Source organism: Podarcis filfolensis (genome assembly GCF_964270895.1).
Source record: "Podarcis filfolensis genome assembly, chromosome: 7".
Lineage (NCBI taxonomy): Eukaryota > Metazoa > Chordata > Lepidosauria > Squamata > Lacertidae > Podarcis > Podarcis filfolensis.
In genome coordinates, this window is record NC_139603.1 from 74,656,016 (window position 1) to 74,679,851 (window position 23,836).

General features: G+C 42.9%; 1 protein-coding gene and 1 long non-coding RNA gene across 2 annotated transcripts in view; one reads left to right on the forward strand and one right to left on the reverse strand.

Annotated features, from left to right (window-relative positions):
* The window catches only part of EIF3H (eukaryotic translation initiation factor 3 subunit H), a 72,687-nt gene that overhangs the window by 9,858 nt on the left and 38,993 nt on the right, over positions 1 to 23,836 (reverse strand). Inside the window, exons 3-4 of the mRNA XM_083622193.1 lie at positions 4,657 to 4,824; positions 1,925 to 2,024 (exon numbers count right to left, since the gene is read on the reverse strand). Coding sequence (XP_083478319.1) covers positions 1,925 to 2,024; positions 4,657 to 4,824 — 268 coding nt within the window. The remainder of the gene's footprint in view (positions 1 to 1,924; positions 2,025 to 4,656; positions 4,825 to 23,836) is intronic.
* LOC310766293 overlaps positions 1 to 23,836 on the forward strand; it is a 120,457-nt gene that overhangs the window by 7,804 nt on the left and 88,817 nt on the right. The gene's annotated exons all lie outside the window — the stretch shown is intronic.

Below are 23,836 nucleotides of genomic sequence, written 5' to 3' on the forward strand. Positions count from 1 at the left end.
CAAACAGTTCTTGAGACTAGGAAAGAAAAGGACAATCTGTTGGGTTTGGAGGTGGGCAGAGTGCTGTGTAAATATTTGTTTCACAAATTGGAGAATGAAGTGTTGGTTCCATCCTTTTAGAGACTGCAAAAACCATCAGTGTGTATTTGAAGATGGGGGGGAAAATGTGGCAGAATAGTAATTGGGTTTCCTTTTGAGGGAAAAAAAGATCCCTTTGGACGTTTTGAACAACTTAAAAACAACAAAGAAAATGCAGCTTTCTTCTTAATCTAATACATAATAGAAAGTAGTATCGTAAGAAGAACATGTTCTGTAATGCCTGTTAAAACACCATCTCTCAACGAGAAAATGTTTTGGAAAGCATATTTACAAATATATATGAATAGTTTATTTTTCAACCTTTTTCTTTAAAGTGGGGAAATCTGTTTCAAGTTCTCAAAATGGGTTGACATGCAGCATAGAGGACAGCTGTTTGGGCAGGGGGTTGTGAGAGAGAATGCTGAGATAGAATCTCTCTCCTGAGAAAGGCAATCTTTTACTCTTTCTGTCCAATATATTCTTACATTTATTTATTTTATACTATTTTTATTTATTTATTGCATTTATATCCCACCTTCCCCCAAGGAGGTCATGTCCATTGTTCTCCCCATCTCCATTTTTAACCTCACAACAACCCTGCCTAATAGGCCTGGGTGTGAAAGAGTGACTAGCCTAAGGTCACCCAGTGAGCCTCATAGCTGAGTGAGGATTTGACGTCTGGTCCTGATCCAACACTCTAACCACTGCACCACAGCGGCTCTCAATAGCTTTCGAGTGGTTGAGATCCGGCAGAATGTCCCAACTTAAACCTTCTCCCACTCCATCTTGAGGCTCAAGATCCTCCAGATGGGAGCTGGAACCCAACATCTGAAAGTCACTGATTCTACACCCATGTTATAGACCCCAACATTGGGCCCCTTATTCTACTTGAATAACAAATGGCAACCATCAAAAACACCCTTGGCAAAAACCCTTGGCTTTCTGCAGAGATGGCTGAAGGACTACGAGGTGGGACGATTCTTTGGGGTTTAAGCCATTCAGAAAAAGCTCCGCGTCCATTTCTGGCACAGGGCTAGTATTCAATTCAGATTTATTAATAATCCAAAAGCATTTAATAATCACTCTCTCACACATGCCACACGTACAGAAAATACAACAGAAGAACCCATTTCTAATCAAACAGATTTAGTGAACTGGGGCTCTAAAATGAGCCTGATTCCCTAGTCCTAATTGTCATTAAGTTCCTAATCACACCGCTAAAATGCTTTGTGTTTAGTAGGGCAAATGAGGCTCCACATCTGGAAATAGCTGGTAAATTGTTGCTATTTAAAAGATACGTGATTTGGGCTATTTGCAGACATGGAACCATTCTGGTCCAAAATGGAAAACAGCCATATCATCCTAATGACTGGATAAAGAAGATATCAGTATATGAAATAATGGGAGCATATACTCAGTACTTCCAGAACTGGAGATACAGAGAGAACGCTCAAGACTAATTGTCTGGAGAAGGACCTATGTAGACCAGTTCATGATCTTATAAGTTGGAACAGTTACAAGAGAAGACTCTGCTGCCACAAAGATTTCATAACTCAGCACTCAGGCTCAGGATCCTGAGCATCTCATTTCCTCTCTTCCCTGCTCAATTTCATTTGCCTTTAACACTCCTCTTCTGTTTGGGATGACAGAGTGCAGCACATCTTTCTGCGGCGAAGTAAATGCTGCATTCTTTAACCCTATTCACCTGTGGAGGCCTCGACTATTTGCAGCTACTGAGAGAGTACATGCATCATCCGAGGCTGCTACAGGGCTTTGCTGCGAGGGATTTCATCTCTTTGCTCCCTTTTTCTGCCACCCACATTCCAAAACATCCCCTCACACTTACGCTTCTGGAGAGAAATCCTTCTCTTTGCAAACCTCCATCAATTTAGGTGTCAGCCTGTACGCTTTTAAGGAAAGGTATCCGTGGGCAGTTTTTATAGGATCTGAGAAAGAACAAGAGGAAAGCACAAAAGATACCGAATATTCATCAACAGCACTTTTATCTGAGCACTTTCCCCTGGGCAGGTTTCATTTCATTTTTAGACATGTTTCTAAAGTTTTGCTAAAGAGGTTTGTTTTTTTTTTTAAGTCAACTTTGAGGAACATTGTAATGCAAACTGCATACAAACACACCATGCAAAGTCTTTTCCAAAGACTCAAAGCAGCAGACCAATCAATAAAAACATTTAACAGTGGAAACAGATCCCTCCAAATGAACAGTTGCAAAATCCGCAACCCTTTAATAAGGTATTCAGCAAAATAAAATGAAATAAAAGTCCAGATTAAGAGGATGATGAAAAAAGAAGATTTCCTGTAGGCTTCCTTCAGGGAAGAATCTTAATAGTGGAGTTGGTGCACAATTGGGGTGGGGGGTGGAGAATCAGCTCTAAGCCTTAACCTCTCATGGTGGCTGGATAGGAGAAATCTGTTGCTGGGAAATGTTACTGGGCTCAGTGTCCTGGGCTCAGAATGCCGAGTTCTGTACCTCCATACAGCTGTAGCTAAGACTACGCTGCAATTCTGTTATGAGGTGCACAGAGACTATACCGCGGGGATTCCAGTCTTTAGAGTTGCAAAGACAGGCCTGTCAACTGCATGGGCAATGCTTGGTGACAATTCATCTGTTTTGAACCCAGATGGGCCCAGGTTTGGCCCACGTTATCTCCAGCTAAAAAGAACAGGTAGCAGAGGATGGGAAAGACAAATGTGTATGGCGAGAGGTTGATTAGACTGGGCTAAATGCACACATAGCCAGTCACTGTGTAAGGCAGCGTCTTATGGTTTCTTGGCGATAGTAGAATAGGATCTTTTCTTCCCCAGTGGCCAGAAAGCAAAGACTTCTGTGGTTTGCGTAACTTCTGCCTCTTTCATATGCCTCACATGCTGCTACTAAAATGCCACAACAGTTTTGAGTTTGTTGTTTTTTTTTTAAAAAAAAACTAATGCCAAAAGCACCATATCAATCCATCAATATTTACAATCCCCCCCCCCCATAATTTATGCTCTTTCTCTACATAAGAGACTTCTTCCTTAGAATGGCTCCTACATGGTATTCAGCCCAAGATTACTGAATGTATGGCCTACCAGGTGATAAAGCTGGGTCTTAACCTGGGCTACTTCGGACAAGGTGTGTGTTAAACGTGCTACGTGACCACATGCTCGTCCATCATAAACTAGTCCATTCATGTAGAAACTTAGCACTGTCAGGGAGAAACCTGGGCCAGAACATTTATCCCTGACATCTAGTTTCCGACATGCGAGCTGGGGAAAATTGCATGGGAGGAACTCTTAACCGTAACAGACTCCTACTGCAGTTTAAAGTGGTACAAGCCAGGTACCAGTTTACTGCCTCTGTAAAAACTAGACTTACTTTACAGTGACAATGGAATAGACCTCCTGGATCCTGGCCTCAGACCTGCACCTGGTCTGGCAAGCTCCTAGTATTCTATTAGGAAAATATTTATTTAGGTAACTGTTTCCAGTTGCATTCATTTTTTTTTTTTTAATGTGTACATAGTTTTGATGCTGACATGCTATCGCGAAGAGTGGAAAAACTGTATGAATAAAAAAAAAACCCTATTTAATCTCTGGACAAGGAGCTTAACATCTGTAGCAAGATAGCAGCCGAGGTAGGCTTGCCAAATAGTAAACTCACTTTTTTTGAAAAAAAAAGAGTTAACATTTGTGTTGTCTGAAACGGAACATAGTAAAACCTTTAGCAATCAGTGATAAAACGAAAACCAAAATAGACTGAAACAAGTGGAAAATTCATCAAGATCTGATGATGCAAAGTTTCCAGCCAGTATAAGTATACTTTAACAACTTGTTCTTTACTGTAATCCAATTGTTAACATACTGAAACAATTTTGGGGCAGCTCATAAGATTGATCGTATTCATTAGTATTTTTTCTGACAGATACTCAGGACGTTACATTCGCTTCTCAGCTGGAAACTATATGCGAGCCTGCCAGATATGGCAAAACTGTGAGTGTTTGGGGAGGGGAAGGCTATAAAGCTGTTAAATTGCCTACGGTTCTGATACAGCGCAGAACATCTGGTCTGGAGAGCTTGAGGAAACGCCATTAAAAAAAAAACCCAGCAGAAAAGAAAAAAATCTTTGTGCTACGGAACAGGCCAGGTTTTGTATGCTTCTGTCAGATGCATAAAAAGGAGGGGAGGAAAGGGGGGGGGGAATACTTGGCAAGCTGCAGGATGATTGGTCAGTCACGTACGGAGCCAGACGCTCTAGCAAGCAGGGTTTGTTAAGACATCTGGTCGAGTTCCACCAGCCGCTTCCACGATGGAGGGGAGAGGCGGAGGGATAAAAATGAAGCAGCTACCCCAGCATTCCAAAACGTACACATCAGGGCTCTGATAGCAAGAAAAATAAACAGAGAGAAGGAAACCCTGTCTAGACTTCGCTGCTGCTGAGGCTGCTGCAGACACAGGGTTGGTATTTACTTGGAGAAGGCCTGCCAGGGCCGCTCTTGCAGGCGAGGAGGTGGGGGGAGGCAAAAATAGCCGTAATAATATTGGTGCGCGCGTGTAAAATAATACAGGAAGCGGCACACTGACCGTAAATGAGAACGACAGATTCCTCAATGGCGTGCTGGTAGCTGAACTGGGAGTCCAGGAGGGCACGGGTGACAAAGGAACCATAGTAGGTGGACTGGTACCAGCCGACGTGAAGATGGTCGATGTTGACGTGGCGGAGGCTCCTCATCATCTCCATCTGATACTGAACTGGAGGGAGAGAGAGAAAATCAAGCACTTTAAAGGAGAAGCTCAGATTTGCATTGCCCAACGTTGGCGAACAATGCACCGAATAAAGGTGATTTGCTACTGGTGGTAGAATGGGCAGGAACTTGAACCAGGATCATCTTGAGGCTGCACAATTGAGAAGCAAGGAAGAGAGGCGTTCTATTCATTCCTGGCGTGTTTTTAAGATGAACATGTCTCTCTCTTTTTTTGAAATAGGCTTGGGCAGGTCTGCTGCCTTGACATGACAGATCTAGCAAAAGAAGTGGGGGGTTTGCTCTCAATATTGAGGGATAAACTGCAACTCCGTGGTAGAGGAGACGTTTTGCTCGCAGGAGATCTCAGCTTCTGTCCCTGTCGTCTCCGGTCATCGGCCTAGCCTATTAAAAGGTTCAAGAAGAAAGTAGAGGGACGGACCTTTGCTAAGAGTCCTGTGAGCTGCTGTCTGTCAGGCTGCAGACAATACTGCAGCAACGGGTAGCAGGCCCATTCCCTAGGCTCTGATGAAGAACCAAACCCTGAAGGACGAAACCCCTCAGGCTTCCTCAACTGCCACCTAGCAGAAACCGTTTCATCTGGCTGCAGCACAGGGAGGCTTGCTCGACTGCGACACAAGCAGTTTAGACCAGGACGGCTTCCATTGAAGGAGGTCATTACCAAAACCCTGCCAGAGTGTGCTGCTTTCCTCTTTCCCTCTCATCCTTTTTTCCTTTTGTGCCACATCTCTTACATTATAAGCCCAAAGGCAGGGAATGTCTCACCTCACTTGTTATTTATGTCATGTTAAGCTGCTCTGGGAACCTTTTCCACCCAGAAAGCAGGTTAAAAACGCTTTAAATCGGGGCTGGAGAACCTGTGGTACCTCCCGACGTCATTGGACTACAGCTCCCATAGTCCCTGTCTACTGGCCTCGCCGGCTGAAGCTGATGGCAGTTTTAGCCCAACAGCATTAGAAAACCAAAGATTCTCCATCTCTGCTTTAAACAAGTTCCTATTGTGAGAGTGTGCCGATCGAACGGCCTTCCCCATCTGTTAAAAATGACAGCTTCCCTCAAGTATGCATTCCCGAACATGTCAGAAATATAGGATATTGCCTTTTCCTACATGGCTGCTGCTGTTTTTAACCACTGCAATTTTTGGCAGCTTCTTAGTCCCTCTCGCTGATTTTGTTTTCTCCCAGCTCTATGCTTAGTTCCAGCCAGCATCCTAGACAGTCCACTGATGCCTCCTGATCTGACCTAGTTATTATATAGGCTCCCAGGTCTGGCCTGTGTTTTCACCACAGCAACACCCTGACTGTTGTGTAGCTTGGTGTCCTTGCCTGTTATATCTGCCTGTCCAACCCAACTCTCTTTCAAGTCCAGCAGCTTCCCCTCTCTGCTTCTATTCTCATTCCAGTCCAGCTTGGATCTGAACTGACCTCGCTACAATCCGCCCTTGTGCTCCATCCAATTCTAGTCCAAACCCTGGTCAGGATTCCCCTTTCAATTCCGCCGTAAGCGCCGTTTCCTACTGCCGAGAGATAACAGTCTTTCCTTCCCCTCAAAGAAACCCTATGAAGCCAATTTTGTTTTATTCACAGTAGATAACTTGTTTAAAATGTACCTGTAAAGTATATGTGCAGGGTGCATACGTTTGTGCTAATCAAATCTAACCCAGGTACACTGGTACCTTGGTTCTCGAACTTAATCCGTTCTGAATGTCGGTTCAACTCCCGAAACGTTCAAAAACCAAGGTGCGGCTTCCGATTGGTTGCAGGAGCTTCCTGCACTCAAACGGAAGCTGTATCGGACGTTCGGCTTCCGAAAAACATTCGAAAACAGTAACAATTACTTCCGGGGTTTTGGCGTTTGGAAGCCAATTTGTTCGTCAACTAAGCCGTTTGAGAACCAAAGTTCCACTGTAGAAGCATAGGAATGGGCAGGCAGTCACATCAACAAAAAACCAATGTTCTCATGGCCAGGTGGGTGGAACTTGTGGAAGACACTGGGAAAACAGTGACACTACTGGCCGTATGTTGAAAGTGCAGGACAGTGGTTTTCATTGAGTAGCGTGTGTCTACTAAAAAATACTTAACTTCAGAGGGCCCTCGTGCAAATTAGTACTGGACACAGACATTCAGCAGGGAAATCTTTATTAAAGTATAGTTAGAGCAAGCGTGGGGGAACTACCACATTGGCTGTGCTGGCTGCATCTGATGGGAATTGGGAGTATGGGCATACAATTTGGGACTGTTTAGATGCTTAGATACATACAGTGGTGCTTTTCTCACTGGTAGATTCCCGTGCTGACCCTTAGCTGTGTTTACAAAAGAAAATAAATAATGAAACCAAGCCCTCTACAACAGGAGTGGGTGGGTGGTAGGTCTCCGGTAGATCTCTGGTTGAGCTGTAGTATATCGGCAAGGGATCCCTTCCAACACCCCACTCTTTAAGGATGGCAATGAGACAATCTTTTCTACCTCAATGAGCCTGCTGGCATGAAGAAAATCAACAAGGTGCATACTTTTGTAAGAAAGGACGGTGAGTTCAGATTGGATCAGATTCTGGAGCGGAAATTACATGTCTCAGAATATGCTCAGAGGCATCCTATTTTATTCTGTGTACTATGGGCAGATCCACACAGTACGTTTAAAGTACAGGATTACCCCCCCAAAAAAAAAAATTCAAATGAACTGTAGCTTTGTGAGAGGTAAAGTTATGTGCTTTAAAATTAAATGTCCATTGAATATGCTGTTGGGGAGACCTATGTCTTTTGCACCTGACTCTGGTTGGAAGGTCATGGGATTCAAAATAGCTCCCACAAGCATGAAGCCTACACAAACCTGTTCTACAAAACTTAGGAGGCCTAACCGCTACAAGGAACTTGGAAAGAAGAAATCAAGGTGCGCGTGAATAACTCAATTTTAAACAGGCAGTTAATATTTTGTGGGGAAATGAAAGAGGTAACAGAGACCTAGGGACACACATACACACTCAGGAAAGGTCAAGATACAGAGAGTAGCACCATCTGTATCACACATTGAAAGCAGTATTATACCACTTTCTCTCCCACCCGCCTAATAACTCTGGGAACCGTGGTTTGTTAAGGGTGCTGAGAATTGTTAGATGGCCCCTACTTCCCTCACAAAGCTATGATTTCTAAAACTGGCATGTCTAAGCAACAATTTGGACCTTTCTCGCCTCCAGTCCCAGCACTCGCCCCACTGATCAGTGGCATGCTTTTCACAAGATGGGGGGCATGCTGTCCTCTTATTTGTGACATGTTTACTGGGTTTTAAGTACAACATGTCTGTGAAGAAATGGTGCTAATTTCATTGTTTCAGGGTGGTGACAATAAAATCAGTTCTCTCAGTGGCCAAGTCTTCCCTCAAACTGGAATTTACTTTGCAGTGTTAATAATTAAGTCAACAACAGAAGCTAAAATGTGTGGTAAAGGCCTTCAGCTTCTTCCTCACACAAGCAGGATCCAGTTGGAGAATGGAGACAATTAATATACTTTCATATAATATTCACACATGCACACACACATTTCCAAAAGGCTAAATTACATTTTTTAACTATTTGCAGAGGAATATGAAGGCTGAGTATGTGTGTGATTGATCAGTACCATTTTTCCCTTTGTTAAATATGTAAAATATTAACCTATGTTAAATGTAGACCTGTAATTGAGAAAATGTTTTTAAAATTAAAAATCTGCAATACATCAAAAACAGAGCTTGTTCATCCTTAATTCTGCTTTCATTTCAAATTTTCATTTTTAAGTAAAGGCACTTAGAAAAGAATGGCAGGGACTGTGTGTGTTTTCAATTGTTAGCCCTTTAATTTTGAAACTAGCGTGCAAATATTTCCCACTGTTTCCAAATGTTGGTTTGGATGAAACATTAACTTTAGTAAACAAGACTTGCCGCACTCAGGCTTTCAGATTCCCCCTTCCTTTTTCTGCTGTGGCCTCAGAGAAGAGTTTGGACAGTTCTGGTTAATCAAAACCATAGCCTGAGCCCAGATAAACTGTGGTTCATCATAACTAGTGTTAAACTAACTTAATGCCACAGTTTATAAAACTGGCTTGTCTCCACTTGCTATAGCTAATATTCACCACAACTTGAGCTCAAAGAACATGCTAAACTGTGGTTTACCTAAAATGGGGAAACGTGCATGCCCAGGAAAAAGAAACTAGGCTCATTCTCAATTTTCTAAACAATGGCTTAACATTATGTCTGAATACGGCCAAAGCCTGGGCGAGAAAGTTGCTTTCCACCAACAATTTAATGTCCAGTTTGGATATAGCAATGAAGCCAAGGTTTGGGATCACCAAATCATGCACACCGTCCCTCAACCCACATCAAAATTCCAGATGTCCCCATTTACCTGGATTAAGAATAAAGTCTCAATCAGTGTATATGATCATAGCTAGGCTAGGTTTAAATAGTCACATGTAACACTGGAAGATGGGAAGGAGAAATCGCACGAGAAGATGTACGCAATCAACCTACTAGCTTCCATCTAGACCCTAAATTGTATCTAGACCCTAAATTGTAGTCCCTGTTATGTTCGGACTACACCAGAGAACTAAAATCCACAGGTGTAACTTCTCTACAGATGCATTCAGTCCTAAGTAGATTCCTAGAAACATGTTTCAGTAAAAATTAATAGGATTTACTTCCAAATAAATGCATTTAGGATTAGGATGGGTGTATTCAGAAGGTTTCATGGGACGCGAGTGGCGCTGTGGGTTAAACCACAGAGCCTAGGACTTGCCGATCAGAAGGTCGGCAGTTCGAATCCCTGCAACGGGGTGAGCTCCCGTTGCTCAGTCCCAGCTCCTGCCAACCTAGCAGTTCGAAAGCACGTCAAAGTGCAAGTAGATAAATAGGTACCGTTCCGGCGGAAAGGTAAACGGCATTTCCGTGTGCTGCTCTGGTTCGCCAGAAGCGGCTTAGTCATGCAGGCCACATGACCCGGAAGCCGTACGCCGGCTCCCTCGGCCAATAAAGCGAGATGAGTGCCGCAACCCCAGAGTCGGCCACGACTGGACCTAATGGTCAGGGGTCTCTTTACCTTTACCTTATTCAGAAGGTTATTCAGAAAGTAGTAAATCAGGGCCATATGGGATCAAGAATTCGAAAGAAAAGCCTTATAAGAAGCTTCAAGATAACTGGAAGTCTGAAGGATCAGGTACAATTGATTTCAGTGTGTGTTTCATTTGCCTCCGTTTAGGTGAAAGATGCGGAAATATCTTATTTCTAGACTTCGCTAGTAATAATCCGTCTGTCTAGACCTGTGTGTGGCAACAGACTTGTACACAGTCACCTATGGGAGGGAGTGTGTCTAAGTAACCAAACCAGCAAGTTTTACAGAGCAGGTTTCCTTGGCTTTTTATTTTAGGCCATCAGCATACATGACGTCAGAGGGGCAGATCTGATGCATCCTACGGCCCCTGGAATGCTGTCCCAAGAACTGCAGCCCTCAACTCTCTGTAAAAAAGGTAAGTTTTACAAGTTTCTTGAATGCCAGGACGGAAGACGCCACGCAAATGTTAACTAGAAGAGAGTGCCACAACTGCGGTGCTTATTATTCTTTGCTTTGAGCTTTTCTGAAAATGAAGGAGGTCATAAAGCAATGAGGAAACAAATATCAAGCAAGGCCCATAATATATTTTGTAATATAAAAGGATGAATGTGTCAACAGTATGGGTAAACCTATGTATTATACAGCTGTCAGTGAGCTGATATTGGTTGCAGCTTCCCATGTGTACATTTGGTGATAAAAGATGATTTTGCTGTTGTTAATCTGTGAGCTTCGGTTCTTAGGAATACAGAGAATGTCAGTATGCGTAAAAACAACCCGCATGGTAATTTTCGCAAAAGAATATCTCTTCTGCTTCATAAGTTAAATAATGTGCTAAACCGCAATCCAACTCAAGTTAAGTACTTGGAGTCCTATTGATATCAATGGGACAGTGTAAAGCACATAGTTAACTCTCCGACTGAAAATGGTGGTTGCCCCACTTTGGCTAGACATTTCATCGTACCCTTGAAAGAACTTTTTTAAGTAGTTAATTACACAGAACCCCCAACAAGGAAGCAAACAGGGGTAGAGGAACTGAGCAAGATTTTACTCAAATGAAAAATATTTTCTTTATTTTAGTTTTAAAGGAAAGCTAGGATTGGCTTGCCAATTCTGTTCTCAGCTCCAGGGGGATGTAGATTCTTTCCAGATTACAGACTATCACTTTTTTACCAAAAAAGGGGGGGGGGGGTAAATGCGGCATCATGGCAAGGCAAGCAATATTTTCACAAGGTGGGGAATAACCATACAGTACTAAGATCAATTAAGAGAGTTACTTTAATTTCTGCTACTCTCTTCCTAGAAACAAAAATCCAAAATGTGTAAAAGACGGCTTCTTTTTTTAAGGACGGGGAGTTAAATAGTATACTGTCCTGAGAGTATATAGAAATTGTCTGCCAGATTCTAAGCTGCAGTTCAGTAGTGGTTAAGGAATGGCAACTGAGACTGAGTACCTGAAGTGCTGATTGCACATATTCCACTGGATAGATTCCAAAAGCCATCAAGACTTCTATCCAGCAAAAACATACAATTTCAATGCATGTCCACCCATGGCAAGATTTATCTTCCTTGATCTAATTCGCCAAATATTGACAAAATTGCATGCTTTGCCACATACTGCCAACTTACCTTTGATCCTTAATACTGTACAACATACTTTTACTAAAGCCTACTGACAGCAATGCCCATTCTCTAAGTTTAAGCCTTTGTTTCTGCTTTTCTAATGAACAAACAGATAAAATTAGTAAATCTGTGCTTTACTAAAACACACTGAACAGTTAAAAATAAGATTGAAGACCAGCGCAGATGTCAACACAAAAGTTGCAAGGGTGCGAAATAGCAATATTTTGTCTTTTTCCTGTTCAAGCATAGGTGTTCAGAGCAAAATTAAAGAGAGCCATTGCATGTCCAGACATAGCAGTCACCTGGACCATGAGATCAAAGGCAATGCCACGCCAAGTTGTAGTGTAGACTCAGGTACATTCCATGGTCCAAAGAGACAGGCTGGAATTTTGACTCGAAATGCCAGGTTTTATAATAGCTGGCAAAGAGATCATCACACCATCTCTAACAAGCCAAATGTCAACCTGCAATTCTATTTGGGCCTCGTTGGACCCTCATAAAAGAAACAAATAAGAAAAACAAAAATTCTTGTTGTCTCTAGCAGAGGTGAATCTATAGTGTAAAACACACCACTAATTCAAATTCTATCAAATTATACATCTACTGACCAATATGAAAAAGATTGATTTGCATGAAACACATGCATGGGATTATAGATTCAACTAGCTAACCACAGTGATCTTCTAAGAATGAATAACTTAAGGATGCTAAACAGTAAAGGATGATGGCTTGAGGCCTCATTCAGTAACAGATCTACAAGTATACCATGCCTTCTCTCAAGGTAAAAACCAGCTCATCACTGTTACACAATATCATGAATTGTTGTTGTTGTTGTTGTTTAGTCGTCTAGTCGTGTCCGACTCTTCGTGACCCCGTGGACCAGAGCACACCAGGCACTCCTGTCTTCCACTGTCTCCCGCAGTTTGGTCAAACTCATGTTGGTAGTTACGAGAACACTGTCCAACCATCTCATCCTCTGTCATCCCCTTCTCCTTGTGCCCTTAATCTTTCCCAACATCAGGGACTTTTCCAGGCAGTCTTCTCTTCTCATGAGGTGGCCAAAGTACTGGAGCCTCAGCTTCACGATCTGTCCTTCCAGTGAACACTCAGGAATGATTTCCTTAAGAATTGATAGGTTTGATCTTCTTGCAGTCCATGGGACTCTCAAGAGTCTCCTCCAACACCATAATTCAAAAGCATCAATTCTTCGGCGATCAGCCTTCTTTATGGTCCAGCTCTCACTTCCATACATCACTACTGGGAAAACCATAGCTTTAACTATACCATATGTTGGCAAGGTGATGTGTTACCCACACAAAAATCATTATGATGTAATGTGCATAGCCTGCTGCACTGGACCTTGGGAGAACTGGGTTCAAATGCCTGTTCAATCATGAGGCTCTCCTTAGTCATGTTTAAGGGTTACTGTGAGAATAGCAGGCGATAAACCTTATTCAAAATATGTTGCCCTCCTTGGAAGAGGGTGGGATTTAAACGTGGCAGGGGAGAAACATTCCAACATGCTATTTCAGCTTAAGATGAGAAATACACAAGACTTGTGTTCATGCTGGCCTTGTAATGTCTCTCCCTCCCTCTCTACTTGCTAGACAGAAAGCAATCCAATAAGTTTCTGCTAACCATAGTTTACTGTATAGACAAACCAGGAAACCGTGGTTATGTGGTTGAACAAGTCAACTTTGCATCATGGCTTAAAATCCTGGCTTGTTTTTTTTAAAAAAGAAACCTAACCATAGCTTCCTCTACACCCAAACTTGGAAACTATGGCTCCTAAAAACTTCCAGGGTTGACTGCTGTATGCCAAAGACAGGAAAGAAGGTGATGAGAGAACATCTTAATCAAGCCTAAAATGACATACAACAGGGAAAATTGGTGACCTTGCTCATCCGTTAAATGTAGAACCTGACACTAATAACTCACATATGTGACTTCAGCTGACTAAGGAGAGAAACCTAGGATTAAGTGTCGCAATAATGAATTGAAAGGCTTAGTTTGATCTATGGGATAACTCATTTCTGTGTCTGCATATAAGCAGTCTCAGAGATGATTTGTCAGAAAGCATCTAGAATTTATAAATGTGCCAGTACAATAGCAGGAAATGCAGACACTTAAAATTCTGTGTAAAGTAATGGCTGTTAACGGGGGAAAAATTGAACTGCACTAGTCTAATACAAATATAGCTTTTGTTCAAATGCTATTTTATTCAACAGATGGTGACGCACGACAGGAAGGAAACTCGTTGTTCATGCTTAGGAGATGGCTCACCACCAAAATGGTGTCATCAATTGGGAAGAACGAAATCTTAACGTATCTTAGGAGTACGAAGTCACAAGAATAGTGAAAGCTGCCTTATACCTAGTCAGGTCACTGGTCCATCAAGCCTAGTGTTGTCTAGCCGGACTGGCAGCAGTTCTGCAGTGTCGCCAAAGAGGTTCTTTCCTGGAGATGGCAAGGATTGAACCTGGATCTGCGCCATAGCTCTGTGGGTCAGCATCTGCTTTACACGCAGGAAGCCCCTGGCTTAATTTCTGGAATCTTCAGTTAGGGCTAGGAACATCTCACCTTGGGAGAGCTGCTGCCAGTCAGTGAAGACAGTACTGAGCTAGATGGACCAATGGTCTGAGTCAGTATAATGGAGAATCCTGTGTATTCAAAGCACATATTCCGCCACTGAGTTAAAGCCCTTTCCCAAACGTGCTTCACAAATTTGCAGGTCATGCTTGCACAGGGTCTCTGTTTCATTCCAATTTTAGTATAAATTAGGGTTGAGGAACCTTTGGCTCGCATGCCAGCAACTTTGGGCAAGCCACGCCCAGCTGCCCTATACCTGGCATCATACAGCTTTCTAAATAATACATTTTTATTGATACCCCGCCCTTCCCGGTTCAAAATCTGGGCTCAGGGCGGCCAACAACAAATCCAAAACACCTAATTGTAAAAGCAGCACAAAATACAGTATAAAAACATGAATAACAATAAAAATCAAAAATCAATTTAGGGGAAATAAGCATTAGATAATCCCCAGAGGCCACGACTGGACCTAATGGTCAGAGGTCCCTTTACCTTTAATCCCCAGGGCTAGCTGGCTGAATTGGTCCTACTTGGGCCAGCTAAAGTGCAGAACATGGGGCTGACAATGTCCCTTGCAGTATGGTCCCCTAGTTAGAACTTCAGACAATGAATTTACACAGGTGGGCTGGAAAACACACCCTTCAATCATGTGGTGCCATGTGATTGACGGGCGAGTCCACAGCGCTGCAAGGGCTCCCCACCCTTGATAGACAACAAAGCGAGCAACTCCATTGGAAAACTGGCATTACGGTTCAAGATACAGATTAAGATTCCCCCCCCCTACTTTCCAGTTCCCCCCAGACCCATGGCATGTACTATACAGGAATAAAACTGGAACGGAGACTCCAGATCTTGGATCCCAATTCCTATCAGGCTCAGCCACCATGGCCAATGATCAGGGGTGACAGGACCTGCAAGAAAGCACCCTAGGTTGTGGCAGGAAGCCAGACCCGAACCCTTCTGGTTTTTGTTTTTTTTTTAAAGATATTTATTGAGGTTTTACAAAAACATAGGTTTACAAAATAGAAAAAAAGTCATATAGAAAGAAAAAGATACAAAAACGAGAGCATACAAAAATACATAAAAAAGAAAAAAGAAGAATAAGAATACGAAATACAAAAAACAAATAAATAAAAAAGAATTAAAAACAAATCCGCTTTTTGTAACTTTAAACTCATTAGCTTGTTTCCTTGGCCTCCTCACACCTCCCCTTTTTGTATTCCCATTTAAATAATCAAATCAGCAAATCCTTACCCTCTTTCGTTTCTCTTAACTCTATATCTTAACATATTATAACTTTATATTTTCATCCATTATCAATTCATTTTTGCATATTCTTATTAACTTTGTTGCTAATGCCTAGACCCAAACCCTTCTGAGCTGTAAAAACAGGTGGTGGGGAGGGAAAATGCCTTCCTTTCTGCAAATCTCAAAAAGCACTGCAAGGGAGGTTTTCAAGAGGCTGGGAAACTGCTGAAAAAGAAAGGGATCACGTTTAATTCGACCATGGCAGTACACAAAGGGAGAAAACTTTTACAGGATCTATATTTGCACAGCAGGGTTGAAACTGTGCAGCTTTTGCAACATCACAAGGAGGAGATTGGAGACATCTAAGTAAAGACTTCAAAAAAAGAGAGCAACTGGTATTCATAATATTATCACTGCTCAAGAGCAAAAGAAGTTTTCTAACTTAATATCTAATTTTATTTTCAATGTTCTTTACGAGCAGCACCTAATTTTAGCACAGCAGGGAGTTTTTGCTTTTAGCAGGGTAAAAACAAATTTCCTCGCACTGTGAACAGCATTTTCTATGGGTTTAAGAAACAACAGCCATTACCCCTCGTGCACACATGTACACACAATTTAACACTAGGATGCTACCTAAAGAAAAACAAACATCTGGCAAAACATGTCATAAGCTCGGGGTTCCCAGCTGCTACTATATTTAATTTCTATGCTCTACAGCTGTAAGATTTGTTCATAATTCTGAAGAACAAGAGGAATAAAAAGACGACCCCAGATTTAAAGTGCCCTCCCATCATTGAAACAATCAACCATTTTCCCCTTCAGATGAAATATATTAACAGGGCCCTTCATCTTAGGTTTTTTAGACATTCAAGCTAACTAAAAGAGGAGGAAGGTGATTTGTGTAACGTCGACGAGCAATTTAACAAATGTTTCTTAATATGCTCTTTTGAATATAGTTAAGAGCCACATTTTAAAATTTAGATTGTTAGGTCCAAGGCACCAACTTTCATAAACGAAACGAAGGGAACCCAAAAACAAACCACCCACCACTTAATGTTCTGAACTTGACAGCATTGCCAAGCCAATACAAAATAAGCCAAGCTACTCCTCAAGGAAGTTTTATACGGTCTTTTGAGAGAATGCTTAAGTATTAACAATGCATTGCTGAATTTTTAATATTCCTTGCTATAAACTGAAGCAAGCGGTTACAGGCAACAAACTGCTGTGAATCTTGCAGCTGAAAAAAAAGGCCCTGCAGTGCTACAAGGAGATATATATATATATTCCTAATTTGGAGTCCCCCAAAATAGGGGGTGTCGTATACATGGGGGTGTCCAATACACGGAAAAATGCAGTATATATTTTAAAAGGCAAGCAAAGATTTGCAGAAGAAGGGAACGCACACTTGCATTTTCAAACAGCTGTGAAAGATCACTTCTCTGATGGAGCGGAAATCAATAGGAAGTTCAAAAACATATATAGGATATAAAATATTCCATCTTCCCACATGCTCAGCCACTTGGACAGTACTGAGCACAGGGGCGGGAGGAGAGTAGCCTTGTAAGAATACAGGCTAATTGGAAAATGAGTAGGAAATTAGCCCATTGAAAGCCGAAGCAAAGCAAGACATAAATGTTAGTGGAGTTGTTGCAGCTGTTAGTTTATTGTTTTATGACTGTTAAAACCAGTGTTTATAACCAATTGTGTGATTACTAAATGTGAGATATTTATACCAGTTGTTATCTGCATTGCAAGGCTGGGGGACCTTTGGTCTTCCAGATGTTGTTGGACTACAACTACCATCAGCCTCAGCCAGCCAAGCCAACCATTGGGGACGAGGGGAGCAGTGGTTCGGCATCATCCAGAGAGGTCACAGGTTCCCTAGCCCTGCTGTGCTGGAGTTGAACTGATGCTATACATGTGCTATCATATTAAACTGTGTTTATACATTATTTTTTAAGAACGGCGTATAGATGCAATTGTTTTAAAGGTGTTGTATGCTTTCACTGTAGTGCAAATTGCATCAGGATTCCTCATGGGACACGATTCATAAATGAAGTAATACTCAGAAGCAAGCCCCACTCAATTCAATGGGCCTTAAAGGTAAAGGGACCCCTGACCGTTAGGTCCAGTCACGGACGACTCTGGGGTTGCGGCGCTCATCTCGCTTTACTGGCCAAGGGAGCTGGTGTACAGCTTCCGGGTCATGTGGCCAGCATGACTAAGCCGCTTCTGGCGAAACCAGAGCAGTGCACAGAAACGCCGTTTACCTTCCCGCCGGAGCGGTACCTATTTATCTACTTGCACTTTGATGTGCTTTCAAACTGCTAGGTTGGCAGAAGCTGGGACTGAGCAACGGGAGCTCACCCCGTCGCGGGGATTTGAACTGCCGACCCACAGCGCCACCCGCGTCCCTTGGACCTTACTCCAAGGGACACTTTGCTGTGGGGCCTGCCCTGAATTTTCCTGCGAGCAGTTCTTATTTCAGAAAGCGTGTATGCGTTTTAAAAAGGTCTGCGCTGTTACTCAACATGACTGATACACCTGTCCATTAAAGACCGCAGGTCCAATGAGCAGAGTGGTACAGCCTTCCTTAGCTTTGAAATGCCGATCTGGCAATGCAGCTCCTCTACCCACTTAGCATCTGTATTTGTATCTCTTTGGCAGCGACAACTGCTAACAGCGGCGCACCGGGAAGCATCAGTTTCACCGCCAATGCAAAATAGCAGATGGAAGCAGAGGGAGCTCCCATGCACGCACGTTGGCACCAGGTATTATCGTGCCACCTTGCAAACATGTTCCCAGGGGGACTGCGATTAAATTCATTTACAATGAAAATGCAGAATACAAACAAAACGTACTCAAAATAAAGGGCAACTAGTTGGCAAAAGGAACAGGACTAAGACTGTATTTTTAAAAAGCCAAACACTAGCATGGTCTTTTCCGAGTGCTGCAAGACAAAGTCTCCAGGCAAACCTTTCTGGGGACAGTCTTCTGCAAGTTGGGGGCCACCAAAGAGAAGGCCCTCTTTTTGGAATACAAGCTCCACTCAGATGGTAGAAGCACCCACAACTGTCCGTGCACGGAACATCTTAATGCTTGAGTAGGTGCATATTGAGACAAGTGGTCCTTCGAGCAATCTGTTCTAAAATGTAAGTACAAAGCTTTACCACAAGGTTTCTGTTCCTAAATGGCTCTGTCAAGTCTCCCTTGCTCCCTAGGATTGCATGCTGCCTCCACACAAACACACACCACGTATGACCTGGGCTACTGATGTGCACGATTCCAACCAACCTCTTGCTACCCAAAAGGAAACAGCAGGTTCAAAGGGGCTGGGCAGTGTGAACACTGCTGAGCTCAGCCCTAACGATATATATGTGTGGGTGGAAAAGTCACAAGCCCACCACCCCATTGCATGTTGGGAAGCATGCAAACAGTCCCACCGTGATCTGTAATGCTACAGTTTACTCGACGATGCACATGGGACGCGTTCCACCTAAAGGCACAAATGAAATGATAAAGCAGCACCCAACCTTTCCTGTTTGCCCAGTGGGAACCCAACTGAACAGGATTTCTGGTTTCTCATCTCCCCACTCCGCTTTTGGTCCCCTATAAAATCAACTCCAGAGGGTCCCCCAAACAGTGTTTGAAATTCCCCAGGCGCCGCCAGGTGCATTTTGCTACTGGCGCAGGTTCGACTGCAACTACGTGGAGATGTCTGGGTGGCAGTTTAGCGACTGATATCTCTTCACTGAGCCAAGTGACTCACATGCAGGAAAGAAACGCACGTCTTGTGCTTCTGCGCTGCCACGCGAACCATAGACCCCTTGCTGGGCATCTTAATGCTCCATCATCACATCAAGGAAAGCAAGTGCAGGGCTGAGACTGGATATACAGTGGTACCTCAGGTCACAAACTTAATTTGTTCCGGAGGCCCGTTCTTAACCTGAAACTGTTCTTAACCTGAGGTACCACTTTAGCTAATGGGGCCTCCTGCTGCCGCCGCGCCGCCAGAGCACGATTTCTGTTCTCATCCTGAAGCGAAGTTCTTAACCTGAAGCACTATTTCTGGGTTAGTAGTCTGTAACCTGAAGCGTATGTAATCTGAAGCGTATGTAACCCGAGGTACCACTGTATTTGATTGCACTACAGCCTTTTCACAGGACTCACAAATGGAACTCACAGGCCACAGTTTAAAAAACTCTGCCTTAATCCGTAGTTCATTCCATTTCCATTTCCACTGTGTGTGGTCTTTTCCTTCTTGCATACTGGGACAATTGAATTGTTGTAAGAGCAAGCTACAGTCAAGCAATGCAGCTGAGATCAAAGAATGGTAGAACTGTAGAGCTGGAAGGGACCCTGAGGGTCAACTAGATCAACCCCTGGCGAACAGACATTCTGCTACAGAGACCGTAACCTTGGTTTAAGGTGCCATTTGGCACCTAGCTTATATACGAGTTTGTAATACTGCCCCCAACTCACCAGAGCAGATATAGAGGGTGTCCAGGGGGCTGCAGGGGGGAAGGAAAGGAGGGAGAAACCCCCCTGCACATGCTACATTGGCTCTCATTCTCCCTTTTGAAATTATTCACCCACCCACCCACGTGATAATTTGTTTTAATTCTTTTTAATATTGAATTGTAAATTGCTGCAACCCACCTTGGGACATGCTGGTGAATGGCGGGTGATAAGTTCAATAATAAAAACAATTAATTATAGATAACCTTTGTTGTGGCTTTCCTTCCAGATAATTCTGGGATTAGTAGTTTAGCGAAAGTGCTGGGAATCCCCAGTGAGAGATCCTGAGGATTGCCTGGGTAAATGGAATGTTGGTAGTTTAGAAACACCATGAATATCGGCAACCAAGAGGAAAGGTGCATGGGAGTTAAATTCCTTTTAGCAAGACATGAAGAACACTGTACAGGTGCCGTTTCTTGGTTTGTATTGTTCCTAGAGGGGTGATGGGTATATTGGCTTTACAAGACATCTGTTTCAAAGATTTGCTTTGCTTTTTAACGTTACCGATCCATTCCGCTTCTTTAGCACTACACCGAGAAATACATAAATTCTAAGTTGCAAGGAAGTACCCTCAATGGTTCCCTAATCCACTTGCTGGTAATCCAACCAAACTGTAAACCTGTTTCGTTGGATCCGGTCTCGTTCCAGAATGCCCTGTAGTTTGCAAATCTCTTAAAACCTCAAATGGGGTCTTTTAAAAATATTTCTCACACTCGCCTATATAGGGAACATATTTCGGTTTTGTAAAATTATCTGTGTTTTCCCTCAAGTCAAATTAAGGGCTACCAGCCTATTTTTCTTAGCACATTTCTTCTCAAGAGATTACAATACAAGCTACCATTTTTCAAGGCTCTGGCACAGTGGCGCTCTCAGTAATAAATTACACATTGTTAGCAATTCAGCTGCTTTTATTTCTTTTGTTCCTTATTAACTTGGATCAATGCCATCTGGTTCTCCTGATTTATTACTAGTTACCTTCGTTTCCACCTGTAGGTCTCCTGTATCAACCACACAGCTGAGCTTCTGCACACATTCCTACAAAAGCCACACACTAACCACCTGGGGATAGAATCCAAATTGCGGGGCCATTACCTCAAACTCAGGCCTCCTTCCCACAGACATGAACACCCTCAAACAACAAGCCCTTCTAACCAACCCTAAAATAAAGAGATTTACTAGATGCTAATGCTGACGAACATTCCTAAATTATTGCTGCAGACTGCCCCCAAACTACTGAAACATTAGCATGAAGAACCCTATATCCCCCCAAGGGGAGGGGAGATATTTCAATTATTCATTTCAAGGAATCGTTATGGGTGAAGCAGGAATGCTAATTGACATTAGCAATTGTGCAGAAAGAGTTATTCTAAGTTAATAAATTCCCAGACAAGAGCATAAAAATGCAGTCATTAAAATCTATGCATATTGAATTATTTGGGACTAAAGAAAAGTTCATCTCCAGTCCAGTACCATGTGAAACACATACACCCCCCCTTTTTAGAGATTTCTCTTTGTAGTTAAAAGCCTTCTATGAGGAGAGAGCAGTGTTTTGGATTTACTGCTCCTGAGCTCGTCCGCCTTCTCAAAACAGGAGCAGGGTATAGCCTGACCTTCAAAATTATCATTCCAAACTTTCTGAGCTACGGACAAGTGTTCTGAACTTTGTGCGTGCGAGCACACACTTTGTTAAATGCACAAAACTTAACAATAGCTGCTACCCCAAGACAATCAAGGTTTGCAAGAAAAAGCAACATATGGTATCTTGCAGAGCTTTCTGCACCTTGATTTCCTAGCAAGGCAACAAGTGGTGAAGGCTCAAACTAGAACAAGCACGGCAGGGCTTCAGGTATCCCGTTTTGCTCCTTGTGTGCTTTCCAAGGCAGCCACTATACATCTTCCTCCGCTGCTCATTACTTATCCCAATTCAACGCCCATTCCCTGTGTGCCCGAAAGTTTAGAATTACTTCTGCATTTTGGAGACATAATGCATTGAAGGTAAATATAATCGTATTTCATTTTACATCAGGCATGTGGCTGGGATCCAAAGGAGGCTTATGTCTGAAGCACCCGTGGGGAGGTGGACAAGCCGTCTATGGTTATTTGTGCAGTGTAAAATAATGTTCTGGAAGGTGCCTGAGTTTTCAGAAGAAGCTTTTTGTGAGGAAGAGGGTGTAGGAGAATAGCAGGGGTCTCCCAAGTGCAAGGCCACATACAGTGGTACCTCAGTTTTCAAACGTAATCTGTTCCGGAAGACCATTCAAGTTCTGAAACATTCGAAAACCGAAAACTCAATAGCCGACAGCTAGGGCTCAGGATCTGACATTCGGCAGAAGCAGCGTGGCATGTTCAACTGCCAAGGCATGTTCAAAAACTGAAGCATTTACTTCCGGGTTGATGGCATTCGAAAACTGAAATGTTTGTCAATGGAGACGTTTGAAAACTGAGGTACCACTGTATGTCTGTTTGAGAACGGCCAAAAATTCTTCATCGTTTCCTACAGCAAGGCAGAAGCTGGATCATGCCATGCAAACAGTGTTCCAGAAGCAGTGGGAACTTGCTTACGGACTCAGGTGAAAAGAAGCCTTGCCAATGTCCCTAGAGGTTGTTTCTTACAACACTCAATACAAGGACCAGAGACTGACATTCCATGGAAAATGCATTCCATGGAAAATGAGGTGGGAGAGGAGTTGCAAAATGCCTTCTCTCCGTTTCCCAACTCATTTGCAAACTTACCGATTTTCAGGAGGAGGTGGGGGACTGAAAACTGCGGAAGGGTATTGGGAAAGGGTAGCTACACATTCCCCTTAGGAGGGCAGGAATGCTCCAGCTACACATGCCTAAGGTACATCACTTCTCTCTACACGCATGTGAACAGTGTTAGAAACTCATATATATATAAAGCTAGGCGCCAAACAGCTCCTTAAATCAGGGTTACAGATACCAAGCCTCACTTAGCTGGCTTTGGGAAGGCAGTGTGCGGGGGGGGGGGATCAAATTCTGGCCTCCCTGCTGCCCTGCAGGACAAGACAGTGTGCAGCTTCTGGGCTCCAGTTGAAGTACTCTTGCAGTTTTCTTGGTGTGAAACGTTGGGCCACCCTGAGCTAGGTTATCAATGACTAAGTTCTGCCGCCACTTTTGTAGGTTGAATGCCTCTGAGTACATGTCACTGAGAATCCCGGGTGCAGAGAGAACTCTTGCACTCAGGTTCTGCTCGCAAGGTTTCTCATGGGCGATAGGACAACCACTGTGAGAAAAGGATGCTGGACTAGATGGGCCACTGGCCTAATCCAGCAAACGCTTCTTATGTTCTTAGTTAAGTACCGTTTCCTGATTTCTTAAGTGCATCATTGTCCTCTAAGCTAAATAGCTTATCAGTGCTGCTACACTTCTCTCTCTGGGCAGAATTTGAGCTTCTCTGATGCACTTACACCAGCACATAACCCCAGCTACCACTGGCTGCAATTTGCAGTAATAATGTCTCAATTTTCCATTTTTATGAGTATATCCCATCACACAGTCCAAAAGGTCCTCATTATCCCTTTACCCAAGTTTCCTTTCAACACAGTACTTTTATTTAAGTAGCAAACTACAGTCTCCCCCTCGTGCAACTCCTACATGTGATTTCAAACACACAGATCACCAGGATCATCCCCCTAGATAGGCATTTAATATGCTTGTGGAAATCAAAAACAGCTAATTCTCTATTCAGAATGGTATTTGGAGGCATTAAATTTAATAAAATGACCCCAATAAAAGTTAATCAGAAGTGTTTAAATGTATCGGCAATAAAACAAATTTTATGGCTAACCGAGTCAGTTATCTTCTGTGACAAATTAACTGAGCACTCAAAATGAGATGCATCAGTACCATTTTAATAATGAAAAATGAATGCAAATCAAACACAGTCCGAAAAGGACCTGGGTGCCACTTTGCAAATGGAAATCCTCGCA